The sequence below is a fragment of the Callionymus lyra genome, chromosome 14 (genome assembly GCF_982586985.1).
Source record: "Callionymus lyra chromosome 14, fCalLyr1.hap1.1, whole genome shotgun sequence".
Taxonomy (NCBI): Eukaryota; Metazoa; Chordata; class Actinopteri; order Syngnathiformes; family Callionymidae; genus Callionymus; species Callionymus lyra.
In genome coordinates this window covers 17,980,150-17,992,798 of record NC_141831.1, presented here as the reverse complement: position 1 = coordinate 17,992,798, position 12,649 = coordinate 17,980,150, and the positions used below count along the sequence as shown (strand labels likewise).

Sequence of the window (12,649 nt, the reverse complement as noted above, 5' to 3'; positions counted from 1 at the left end):
ACACAGAGCTGAACCTGCAAGTGTGGATGAAAAACGGATGAATGCGATCAATGAACAGGCCGCTAGGAGGCGGTACTGATCTCTCCCAGTCGCTTCAGAAGTCCATCTAGTGTCTCCATGTTCTGAGCCTTCTCCTCCAAGAGTTCATATCGCAGGCTGGAGATGTCCTGCTTGATCTCCTTCAACTCACCTGAGAGAAGTCAAACGTATTTATTGGAACCGATGACTGATGATCGACACGTTAAAATACTAACCTTCTGTGATCTCGTCGCTCTCTCTGTCCGCCTGAGCTTTGATGATGTATCGTTTTATCAGTCGCTTCATGATCTTCTGCAACATGTAGGAAATGTATCAAAGAGGAAATGTATCAAAGAGTTTAACTGAGAGACATTTTCTGTGGTGTACACAAGAAGAACTTCCGTAACAACAACTTGTATCAGAAGGCCCTTAAATCTTAACAATAGCTTAATGTAAACAAAAAGAAATAACTATCAATCAGATGTTGGAATTCTAGTTTCATAACCATAAACAATATATTAAAAATAAATAGAGAGTTATATCGATACAGTCTTTTGGGGCTGGGAGGATGCAGTCCTACCTGATATCTTGTCGGGCCAGTCGATCCACTATATTCAGAACTTTTTCCTTCGCCAAGCTACAAAATTGAAAACTTGACCTCAGATTAGATATCTTATGCCAACCATTATTTACATGTAAAAAAAAAACAAAATATTACTTTAATTTTATTGGCCTGTATTTATTTATGCTAATATTATATAGTATATAGTATATAATATATAGTATATTGTATTTACAGTGTTGTTTGTGATCCCGCTCAAACTATATAAAGGAAGAGTTTGAGACTGATCTATTCTCAAAATATGTGTGGATCCAGATGGTAAATGCCAAAAACCACCAAAATCGGTTTATCATATCCAATAATCCATATTTTCTGAGTTAGTTAGCGAATATGATCACACTGTATAACCTTGGAGGTATATCACACAAAAAAAGACTTTGAAAACCAGACAAAGTTGACCATACATAAGAATCAAGATTTGTTTCTCTGTTTTTTAGAATGGTGTGTATTGCTAAGCTAAGATAGAATACTTGCTAGCTTAGCTTGTTGTGCTAGCTAGGCTAGTGTGAGCAACATCCATTGTGCTTTCATTGCCTGCTTCTAAATACACAAAATATGATTTATCTTTATTGACCTGTGTTTATTTGGTATATTTTGGCAGAAGTATACATACTGTTCAACACATAGGAGGAAAAGCTAGAAATTATTCTTCAAAATGTTTGTGGATCCAGATGGTAAAACCACAAAACCTTAAAGATTATTCTTTCCCTTTATCAACATTTTTGACATAGTTTTCTAAGATACAGAAATATAAACACAAGACATAACTGCCCAGATGGAAGTCAAATATGACCAGCTGTAAGTTAACCTAGTGTTTGCCAAAATGAACCACAAGTCAGAGGAAGTGACAGAAAAATTGTAATTAAGAATATAATCAGCATCTGACACACACCAGAAGTGGGACACAAGACACATGTTCACCGATACATAGCTATTGTTCTTCTCATTCAAAACCAAACTTGGATTTGGAACCAGAGTCATCTGTGAGACAGGAAGTCACAAATCATAATGGTTTTTGCCGTTGTTTTGTGGGAAACTTACTTTGATCTATTAGCCCTGGCTCAGTAATTTTTAGAAGTAAACAAACATGGCCGCTCAAGTGTTGTAAAGGGTTGTGGTGATGACCTTTTATAAAACGTACAGTTTCCGAGAAAGGTTTTAGAATAAAATTGGTTCGTAAATGTCCCATCTCTTTCCCTGAGTAGCTGGGATAGGTATCCACTCAATAGGAATAAGTGGATATAATAAATATATCAATGATATCAATAGAAAAAGGAGGTTTTTGATGTTATACCTTGTGCAGCTGAGTCCCCGACTTGTCCTTGTCCAGGTCTCTAACGTACCGCTTCATCAAGGCTTTAATACCTTTTGAAAGGCCCAGCATGGACTTGGGACTGGGGATCAAGTTGAAGGGTGCCGGAAGGGTCCGGCCTTCCTCAAAGTAGGAGAACCAGAGTTTGGCTCGAGCAAACTTCCACTCCACATCAGCATCATCCTAAACGAAAGGTAATCACTTTTGTGCGTCATTATATTTTTATTCAATTAATTCTTTAAATGTTTAAAAAATAACACATTGTTGTTAATTTATTATTTAACACCCACGCATTAAGAGTCAAACCTCAATTTCCTGGAAGGAACTGTTGATCATGGCGATGAGCATGTTGAGCAACACTATCACCATGGTGACGTTGTAAACGCCGTACAACACGTAGCCGATGTTCTCGATGAACTTGTGTCCGTTGTTGATGATGACAGAGCGGACTTCAGAGAGCCCAAATATAGCCCAGAACAAAGTCTTGAAGCTCTCTTCCAGTCTGGAGGCACAGTTATTTTCAGATGTTTCTCACGTGACTGGTGAAGACGGAAAACTAAATCGGCTCACGTGGTGAAGGCGTCGTTCTGCTTGGCTCCCAGATAGTAGGAGTACAGGTTGAACATGCCGATCATGAAGGCCAGAAACACCAGGAGGAAGATGACCATGAACTTGAAGATGTCTTTCACCGTCCTCCCTAGTGAGATCTGCAGTGGGCCGAAGCTCTCGTTGGCCGGGAGGATGTAAGCGATCCTGGAGAAGCTCAGAACCACCGCGACAGCGTACAAACCTTCTGATACCAACTGAGGGTCTGAAGGCAACCAGTGGATTCTCGCTTGAGGAACAGAAATAGACAATGTGTCATAATTCATCTTGCCTTTTGTGTCTAGTCAATTTCATGAGCTGTTGAAAATGTTGAAAATGTATCTATGAAATAATTACATCTGTTTATTTAAGTGTTTTGTATTGCAAAATATATTTATTCGAAAATATAAATCTACACTTTATAGTCATTTTTACGAATCACAATGACAATTTCCGGGACGTCCCACATAAAATTAACAATCTTAAAACGTTTTATCTTGACTATAAAAAATTATCTATATAAACATGTGCTTTTTTATGACGGCTGCTCATACCAGAAAGAAAATCATGATTTATTCCTGTTTTTTACCATCTTGTAAAGAATACTTGCTAGCTTAGCTCTTCATTCTAGCTAGGCTAGTGCTAGCATCAGACATTCCGCCGTAACACAAGAAAATGTCTTTAGTGAGATCGTTATTATTAACTAAAAACCTATTATTTCTAATATTAAGTTTAGAGCGTTTTTAACAAGAAAATAGTGAATGTTTTTAAGTGTTATTATTTGAATGTAAATGAATGTTACATTTGTCTGTTCATATGTAACATACATAATGTATTGTGTTTGGAAATACCATGTAGAAATAGATACCATGTGGAAATAGAACTTTTAACACAGAATTACCTTTAAATTGCTAATACATTTTCCTTAAAAGTTGAATTGGTTGAAAAGGTGTTTAGAGTAAATTGTGATAGAACACAGACTTTTAGCATTTTGGAAATTCCACCAAAACAATATCTGAGAACATTTTCTATATCACAGGTGAAAGTTATGTGGCTCTATTTGAGCCTTCAAGCATCAAAGCTAAAGTTCTTTATATAATCAAGAAAGACATCTACAATATGGATGTATCTGTTGTGCTGAACTGGACCGGAGCTTCACTTTCATGTGCAGCTTCTGTTTACATTCCATGTAAACAGAGAGATTGTTGGATCAGAGCAGCTGTGGAGAAGTGTGAGCACACACTCACCCAGTGTGAAGTAGTGTATCTCCGGGGGCAGCGACACATTCGTCAGCGTCTTGTAGTGTGTGTACACGTAGGTCTGGGCCAAGTCAGCATGTTTCAGAGCAGAGAATCTGCAGCTGAAGGACGCCAGGAAAATAGCCAGCATCCCAAAGTCCAGGAAATTCCACGGCTCCACAAAGTACTCCCCTGGTCCTTGACTCCAGATCTCTTTCACTTCCGCCCAGATCATCCCTGTGGCGACACTCGATGTGAACACCAGACAAGGTGATTGGATTCTTCCTTCCTCACCTATCACCCATGAAATGATGAGGATCTCCATCCAAGTGAAGGGGGTCGTGGTCATTCTGTAGAGCAGCAGAGGGTTAAGTTGAGGTCCTGGGATATGGAGGTGGGTCATGTTGGCTAACACGGTGGTGCCGGCGAAACGATCCGCAGCGTTCAAGATCAAAAGGCCCAGGAAGATGCTGAAAGATGACGCGTGGGCCACGAACTTCATGAAGGGGCTCCGCATCACCTTCCCCACCTTAGAGAGACGCATCGGTTAGTTGACACTGAGGTGATCTGATGGGTGACACCTACTCTGCCACATGGAGAGACCCAGTAAGCCAGGGAGAGTCCCGGGAGTCCCATGGCCACGGCTAGCACCACCAGCAGTTTGACAGCTGTGGTTTGTTGTCGCAGGCCTGGGAGATTTTCATACCAGATACTCAGAAGCTGCTGCTGACAGTTGGGATGAGCGACGAACTGAGAAAAAACACACCACCCAACTTGAATGAAATGAATCACTAAATAAATACATAATTAACTAACTTCTGTCAACTGCATTTTCTGTGTTTCTGTTTCTGTTGTCCGTAAAAAACAATTTAAAAATCCTTATTTTCTATTAGAAAATCTTTGTATTAAAAACAAAAACCATCAGAAGTGAGCATTAGGTGTTTTGAAAAATGTCAATATGCAAAGAAAAATGTAACATTAAAACAGGCGAAATGAACTTTATCACAAAATGTAAACCAATTTGATGGTGGTGAGTTGAAGACATATTGCAGGGAAGCTAGCATGCTAAACTAGCAAAACAATTTCATGAACGAATGATATTCTATTTATAAAATATTCAGGTCAAATATCAATGCTAAAATTGTTATTCTCGTTCAAAATGTTTAAATATAATATTCAATAATTCCAACCATATGTTTACTCATACGTTGGCTTAAAGTGCATTCAATATATCCAAATATTGTCTGTTCAAGTGCTTATAAAACCCATATTTCCTCTTAATATGATATCCTATCTAAACTTTGGACTGCTTCATTCATTTTTTTGAATTATTTTCATTAAATCTAAAATAATATGAATATTCCCTTGTGAATGATTGCCCTGCATATTTGTGTCTAGATATTTTTGAGACTGTCATCTGGTGGTTTTGGGTCGACTTCCAAGAACAACTACACCAACCGCTGACAAGGAAGCCACTTTGAAGTCATTCATAAATGCAGTAAGTCATTTATTTTTCTAGTAACTATATTTTTACACTTCAAAAACATTGCTCTGTTTATTTTTATAATATTTATTATCTGATACAACCTTTGAATTTGAAAATTGTACTACAGACGACTAATAAAAAATGTTACTTATTATTTATGTTAATTATTTTCTGTTCCCACTGAGAATGCTGGTGCTTTTATATATTAAAAAAAGGTATTACAGGTACTCTAGAAAACACCATTACACACTAAAATTAAAAATGGATGGATTAAAGTTGACCTTTTTCAGTTCATATTTGATAGCCAAGTTGAGGCGTGTGAGAGAAGGGCGGGCGGGTGGTTCGTAGTTATCGTCGGTGTCAGTTTCTCCGTTCAGAATGGCCTCGACTTCTTCTGTGCTCCGACACAGATCCAGAAGCCCGACCACAAAGTCCTTACACTGGCTCGACAGGCGGCAGTAATCGTTCTGCAAAAACAGACACACAGGAAATACAAAGTTATCCCACATTAGTAAATTATAAATGAGATTTCATATAAAAGCATTCATTTGCTCCGTCATATTAGAATCAAATTATTGAAAAAATGGTTGTACGTGCAATTGTATATAGCTAGGTAGGAAATTACGATTAAAGTTGATGCTGTGAAAAAAAAATAAAGCAGTGAAAAAAGTAAAGAAAAACAATTAATAAAATACTAAAGCTAAATCTGCTCAAATTATCATTTTATTGTATTAACTTAAATATTATTGAGGAAAAATCAATACTTAATATAAAAGTCTGTAAACCAAAACCCCTTTAGTCATATGTAGCGACTAGGTATGGATAATAATAAATAATTAAATTGTTCATTTCACATGACCTCAGAAGGGCCACATAAAAACAGTCAAAAAGGGCTGAACATGGCACCCCGGCTGTATTCTGCTATGGTGTTTAGGATAGCCACGTTAATAGATTTGGCAGAATCTCTTTTATGAAGGCTACATGTTTACTTCAACGGATGAGGAGATTAGTTTGTCAAGATATAATCTTAAATAAATTCTGTGAAATGTATTTGGCTGAAAAGCTGTCCTGAGTTTGTAAACATCCTGGCTGCCGGTACAGACATGATGTAGGTTCAGTCTCCTGAGCATTTTTATCTGTGTTGAAAGAGTAAATATATCAGGAGCTCCTGTGTTTCATCTCAACTGGCCCATAAAACATTCCTGTGTTTATCTCAAACAGTACTGAAATGTGCAGTTGTGTCCTTCTGTGTTTGTGTGAAGTCCAGGTCGACGCTCGGTACCTTAAACTCCTTCTCGATGTTGGCCAGCATGGCCAGCTCGTGGCTGAGCTCAAGAGCCGCCAGCACCGGGTCCTCGTTGGACAGGGAGAGGTAGGCAGGACTCGCCAGACCTCTGTAGGCGTTGATTCTCGAGCGCGAGTGGCTGAAGGAGTCGAACTGTTGCTGGTAGTTGCAGGAGTCGCAGCCACAGAAGTAGTCGTGCGGATGATCGATGCGAGCTCCTTTAGTCAGCAGGGTGTGAACTATCTCGTACTCCTGGCAGTGAGCCGCCAGGATCACAGGCGTCACGTCGTGAGAGAACCTTCAAGTATTAGCAAAATGATTGTGAAAAAATGAACTCCGTGTTATTTTTTTTGTTGAAGGCAGACCAGCCTGGTGCTTAAATCAGATAAAGTGATTATTGTTGGTGACTTTAACATCCATGTTGATATGGTCCATGATAGCTTAGCTAACAGGTTTAACTCTATCCTGGAGTCATTTGGTTTCTCAGTACGTACATGAACCGACTCACTGTTTTAAGCACACATTAGATCTTGTCCTAGCATACGGACTTGAAATTAAAAATGTTATTGTCTCTCCTCAGAATTCAGTTCTTTCTGACCATCAATTAATAACCTTTGATATTATCTTAAATGACCCAAGTCTACAGAGCAGGAGCACTCTCAAAAGATGTCTGTCTGAAAGTGCCATTACCAAGTTTATGGAAACAATTCCCTCAGTGCTCAGTAAAATGCCTAGCCTCAGTGTGTCAAGAAACTCTACCCATAGTCACCCCGACATTGATAACTTTGTGGGCAGTTTCACAGACTCGTTGCACAATACGCTTGACTTAATCGCACCACTAACTCAAAAGACTGTTAACAGAAGTAGTCTTGCTCCCTGGTATACTCAGGAAACACGTAAATTAAAACAGGATTCTAGACGACTAGAGAAGAAATGGCGTTCATCAAAACATAATGAATTCTACCAGGACTGGCAGGATAAGTTAAAAATATACAAGGCATCTCTTCGGAAAGCCAGAGCCAGCTATTACTCATCACTTATAGAAGCAAATAAGAATAACCCCAAGTTCTTATTCAGCACTGTAGCCAGGCTGACACGGAGCCATCAGTCCATTGAGCAGTCCATCCCTCCCCATCTTAGTAGCAGTGACTTCGTGAACTTTTTTAATGAAAAAATTGTAACTTTCAGAGGAAAGATTCAAGACCTGCTAGATTCTTCTAATACAACCGGTGCAGCCTCACCGGACACAGACACTATGACTGATACATATTTTGACTCCTTTCTACCAGTGAGTCCTCGACAGCTGTCCCGGGTTGTTTCCTCCTCAAAGTCCACAACATGCCTTCTCGATCCTATTCCCACATGGCTACTTAAAGAACTGTTCCCCTTACTTAGCACTTTCATACTTGACATTATTAACTTGTCAATGACATCAGGCTATGTGCCTCAGATTTTTAAAGTTGCAGTAATTAAACCTCTGCTTAAAAAACCCACTCTTGATCCAGAGGTCCTCACTAACTATAGGCCTATCTCAAATCTTGTCTTCATTTCAAAACTTCTGGAGAAAGTGGCAACAAGTCAGCTGTGTGATTATCTCCAGGACAATGATCAATTTGAGGTGTTTCAGTCTGGTTTTAGGGAACACCACAGCACAGAGACCGCCCTGGTAAAAGTAAGTAATGACCTACTGATGGCCTCTGATCAGGGCCATGTTTCAGTTCTTGTTCTTCTAGATCTCAGTACTGCATTTGACACTGTCGACCACCAAATCCTTATACAGAGGCTAGAAAACCATATAGGCATACGTGGAACTGCTCTTAACTGGTTTAAATCTTACCTGTCAGATAGAACGCACTATGTACATGTCAACCACCTCTCATCGACACACACTAAGGTCAGCTATGGTGTCCCACAAGGTTCTGTTCTTGGTCCAATACTATTCACAATCTATATGCTCCCACTAGGGGACTTGATCAGAAGACACTCTATAAACTTTCACTGTTATGCTGATGACACCCAACTCTACTTGTCCATGAAGCCAGATGAAAGAAATCAGCTAACACAACTACAGTCCTGTATTACAGATATCAAGGCCTGGATGACCAAAAACTTCCTCCTACTGAACTCGGAAAAGACTGAGGTTTTGCTAGTTGGTCCGCAACATCTCAGACAATCTTTAACGAATGATCTAGCTTTACATAATGGACTTGCTCCTGCTACTAGCACCACTGTAAAGAATCTGGGTATCTGCTTTGACGAGGACTTATCATTTAACTCGCACATAAAACAAATCTCACGGACTGCTTACTTCCACCTTCGTAACATTTCAAAAATCAGGCACTTCCTTCCTTTAGATGCTGCTGAGAAGCTCATCCATGCTTTTGTAACTTCCAGGCTGGACTATTGTAACTCTCTTCTGTCAGGATGTTCTAAAAAGTCTCTCAGAACTCTTCAGCTCATTCAGAACTCTGCAGCTTGTGTCCTGACTAAGACTAAGAGGCGCGAACACATTTCCCCTGTGCTGTCTTCCCTACATTGGCTTCCTGTAGAATTTAGAATACAATTTAAAATCCTTCTCCTAACCTATAAAGCCTTACATGGTCTAGCACCAACATACATTAAAGATTTAATCCAAACTTACCAACCCTCTAGGACCTTACAATCCTTAAACTCGGATCTATTAGTTATACCACAAATCTCTAAATGTAGATTTGGAGCCAGGGCCTTCAGTTTTGAAGCCCCTCTGCTATGAAACCAACTACCGGCTTCAGTCCGGAGGGCAGACACCCTCTCTATGTTTAAAAACAATCTTAAAACCTTACTTTTCGATAAAGCCTATAACTAACTTAACTGTTTATCTTTAGCTGCTATAACTAACTAAACTGTTTATCTTAGCTGCTATAGGCTGAGAATGCTGGAGGAGTTTTAGACACCGAGCTCTGTATATCCTTCTTTTCTGCATTACATTCATTACCTGTGCAGTTTAAACCCACACCTTTCTATTTTCTCTCCCGGAGCCCCAGGGCTCCACCTCCAGAGCTGCTGCTGATCCAGGATCTTCACCACGTCATCAGATCCCGAGTTCTCTCCAGCACCTCCATGGACTCTCCTACACTCTCCTCTTTTTTTTCTCACTATAATTTCCCTCACTCTCCTTATCCATCTGTCTACCCCCCCCCCATCCTTCCTCCCAGCCGGTCAAAGTGGCAGGCCGTCAACAATGAGTCAGGTTCCGCTCGAGGTTTCTGCCTTCTAAAAGGAAGTTTTTCCTCGCCATAGCTCACTGCACAGTGTTTCACTTCTTGCTCTTTGTTGAATTGCTGGGATCTATTTTTCCTTAATCAACTATAGTCTTATTTCAACTGTATAGTGTCTTGAGATAACTTTGTTATGATAAGACACTTTAAATAAAATTGAATTGAATTGAATTGAATTGAAAAAAATTGAAAGGGGACTTTACCTGGTACCGTCTTCATCGTAGGCATAGAAGTCGTCCAGCATGTCTGCTTCGGCCGGACTGGCCGTCAGACGGTGTGCATCTCTGAACGACGCGTGAGCCAGGAGCACCTCAGTGATACGAATATAACCTTTACCTGCAACACCAAATGTCACAACTAGGGGTGTGTATTGGCAAGAATCTGGTAATACGACACGTATCACGGTACAGGACAACAAGGGGATATGGTATATTGCGATTCAGTAGGAAAAAGAATATATTTGCAGTATTGACCGAGAACTCTTGAAGAAGTCATTTGTTTTGAAAGCAAAATATGTCCAAACATCAGCTTTAAAAGCTGCTGGATTCGACTGTATCCTCTAGTCCTCAGTCATCACCGGGATCTTGTGGGATCTCATTGTTCCTTTAGCTGCGAAGAACGTAATGACTGCTGCCATTGAGTTGCGAATGTGTAATTGCAACACAAAAATGAACAAAACGCTGCAATTATTTGTATGGAAATTGTACATTTTAATTTTAAAAAAAAATGTATACACTTTACTGAAATATACAGTAAAACATACAATGTAAGCTAATATTACATAAATTAAAAATAATTACATAAATGTATCACTGAGATTTTTTAAAAGAGTGAACCAATTTTGATTTAGCAATTGACTAATTCAATGATTAAACCTTAATCGTGTACAATTCATCAAACATAGTTATCATAAGCATTTCAAACCTTGTGTTTGTGAAACTATTGAAACCTAGATTTCCAGAGGAAATAGGCAAAAAAGGTAACACTTTAATGGATAAATTGTTTATTAAACTTCCTAAATACACGTGACTTATTGTATTTTGGGGCAGAGTAGATTTATGCAGAGAACATTGAGAAAATTAATAAGACTTCATAGGAATTTAATCTGATATTTTTGCCTTTAATGAGTCGAGAAAATGGTGAATTTATTTCACAATGTAGAATAATGCAAAGTAGATGGATTAATTATGCTGATTTAGCATTACAAATAAATATTAAGAGTGATACTTTGTAAGAGTGGACTTGTCTTACTGATACAGGTATCAGAAAATATCCATACATTAGATAATACACAATATTTTTACCATAGTTCTTTTAGTGTTTTTATTTTTATTTTGTATTTGAAATTAACATGCAAATATTGACAGCTTATTTTTCATTATGGTTTTGCAATTCAACTTCTGCCTGCTGGGTGGAAGAAGTCGTTGTGTCCTCCGAAGTTAAAAGAAACTGAAATCCTGCAAGACCCCGGCGATGACTGAGGACGAGAGGATACTGCCAACCAAATATTTGGACATATTTTGGTTTCAAAACAAATGAAAGCAGTTACGACTTTGTCAATAGTCATGTGGTCTGTAAAGTCCTCAACGCTGGAGTAAAGAATTCAGGCAACGCTACGAACAAATCCTACTATATCGCAATATATCGAATCGTACACATCGTATCGCTCGATTCTTGCAAACACACACACCTACTTACTGATAGCCAACAAGAGAGCATCTCCCACTCTGGCCAGGTCTGCTCTGCCCAGCAGGAGCTCTGTCACCTCCAGGTGTTCGTTGGCCACAGCCAGCTGCAGTGCATTCTGGCCCATGTAGTCCACGGTGTTGACGTTCAAGTTGGGCACGTGGCGAAGCATGCGTCGCACCTCTGGTATGTTGCCGTACTCCGCCGCCTCCAGAAATCGCTGCTCCACCTCCGAGAGGCTGACCGAAGGAGCGGAGAACATGTAGGCCGGTCCACGGAGAGCCTGGCGGCGCTTGAAGGCGGTAAGGCGGGCCAGGAGTTGTCTTTCAGAGTTGCAGTGGCTTTCAAAAGTTGATAGGATATTGATTTCGGGTACTATTATGATGGAACTCATTGGCTATAGCTACACTGCCTTTCCCCCCTTAAATAACGAAATTATTCTAAAAACTTAAGTAATTTTTCATAACTACCTCAGTAGATGACTGAAGGTCAAAAGGTTGCTAAATTGCAGACAGCGTGCCTTTCCACTCAACAACCCACTCAGTAATGGTGACCTGAACCGCTCTCTTAATGCTTTGCCGCCCAGCCTACCAATCAGAGCTGAGGTTCAGTTTTGCTTATAGCAAACGTCGTAGAATTCAGATACAGTATTGTAGCACCAAATCTGAATCTAAATAGAAAAGTGTGTAAAAAAGCATCATTGGACTTCAATGTTTTGTTGGCACCATAAGTAAGGTGGGTGCTGCCATTAGAGCTTACTGATAAGTCTTGTAATCTTGTTGTCCACATAAGCATAACAATAAGAATGTGACCTGTGTTATGGCCAAAGTGTAAAACTCTGGTGGGGTTTTTTTAACATTCAAAATTGATTTTTTTTTTTTTAACAGATATTTTCTTAAGATCTCAATCAATACAACAACTTTATATTCATGTGAACCACAGGATTAGTTGCCATTTCTGCTGTCAAAATATGGCGGTTTGGCGACAAACAAGCGAGAAGCCGCTCACCTGAGGCAGCGTCCAGGACAAGAGTTATCCTCAGTAAAGTCATCGTCTGTCAGCAGGTTGTCCAGACTTCTGTTCCGAGGGCTGTCGATGCAACACGCCGGCCTGCTGCTCTTCTGACTCGCTGTCTCACTGTGGTTCATGCTGGGAGGTAA

The 12,649-nt window shown here is 39.6% G+C and overlaps 1 protein-coding gene across 1 annotated transcript; it reads right to left on the bottom strand.

Moving 5' to 3' along the window:
* Positions 1-59: 59 nt before the first annotated feature.
* Positions 60-12,649, bottom strand: trpc6a (transient receptor potential cation channel, subfamily C, member 6a). The gene is made up of 14 exons (XM_087806625.1): positions 12,498-12,649; positions 11,502-11,830; positions 10,007-10,139; positions 6,544-6,844; positions 5,543-5,728; positions 4,361-4,525; positions 4,070-4,304; positions 3,785-4,012; positions 2,523-2,787; positions 2,259-2,454; positions 1,935-2,135; positions 599-655; positions 255-330; positions 60-190 (listed from the first exon to the last, which is right to left on the bottom strand). Exons 1-14 carry the CDS (start codon positions 12,635-12,637, stop codon positions 63-65), a joined length of 2,640 nt encoding a protein of 879 aa, XP_087662751.1. The 5' UTR covers positions 12,638-12,649; the 3' UTR covers positions 60-62.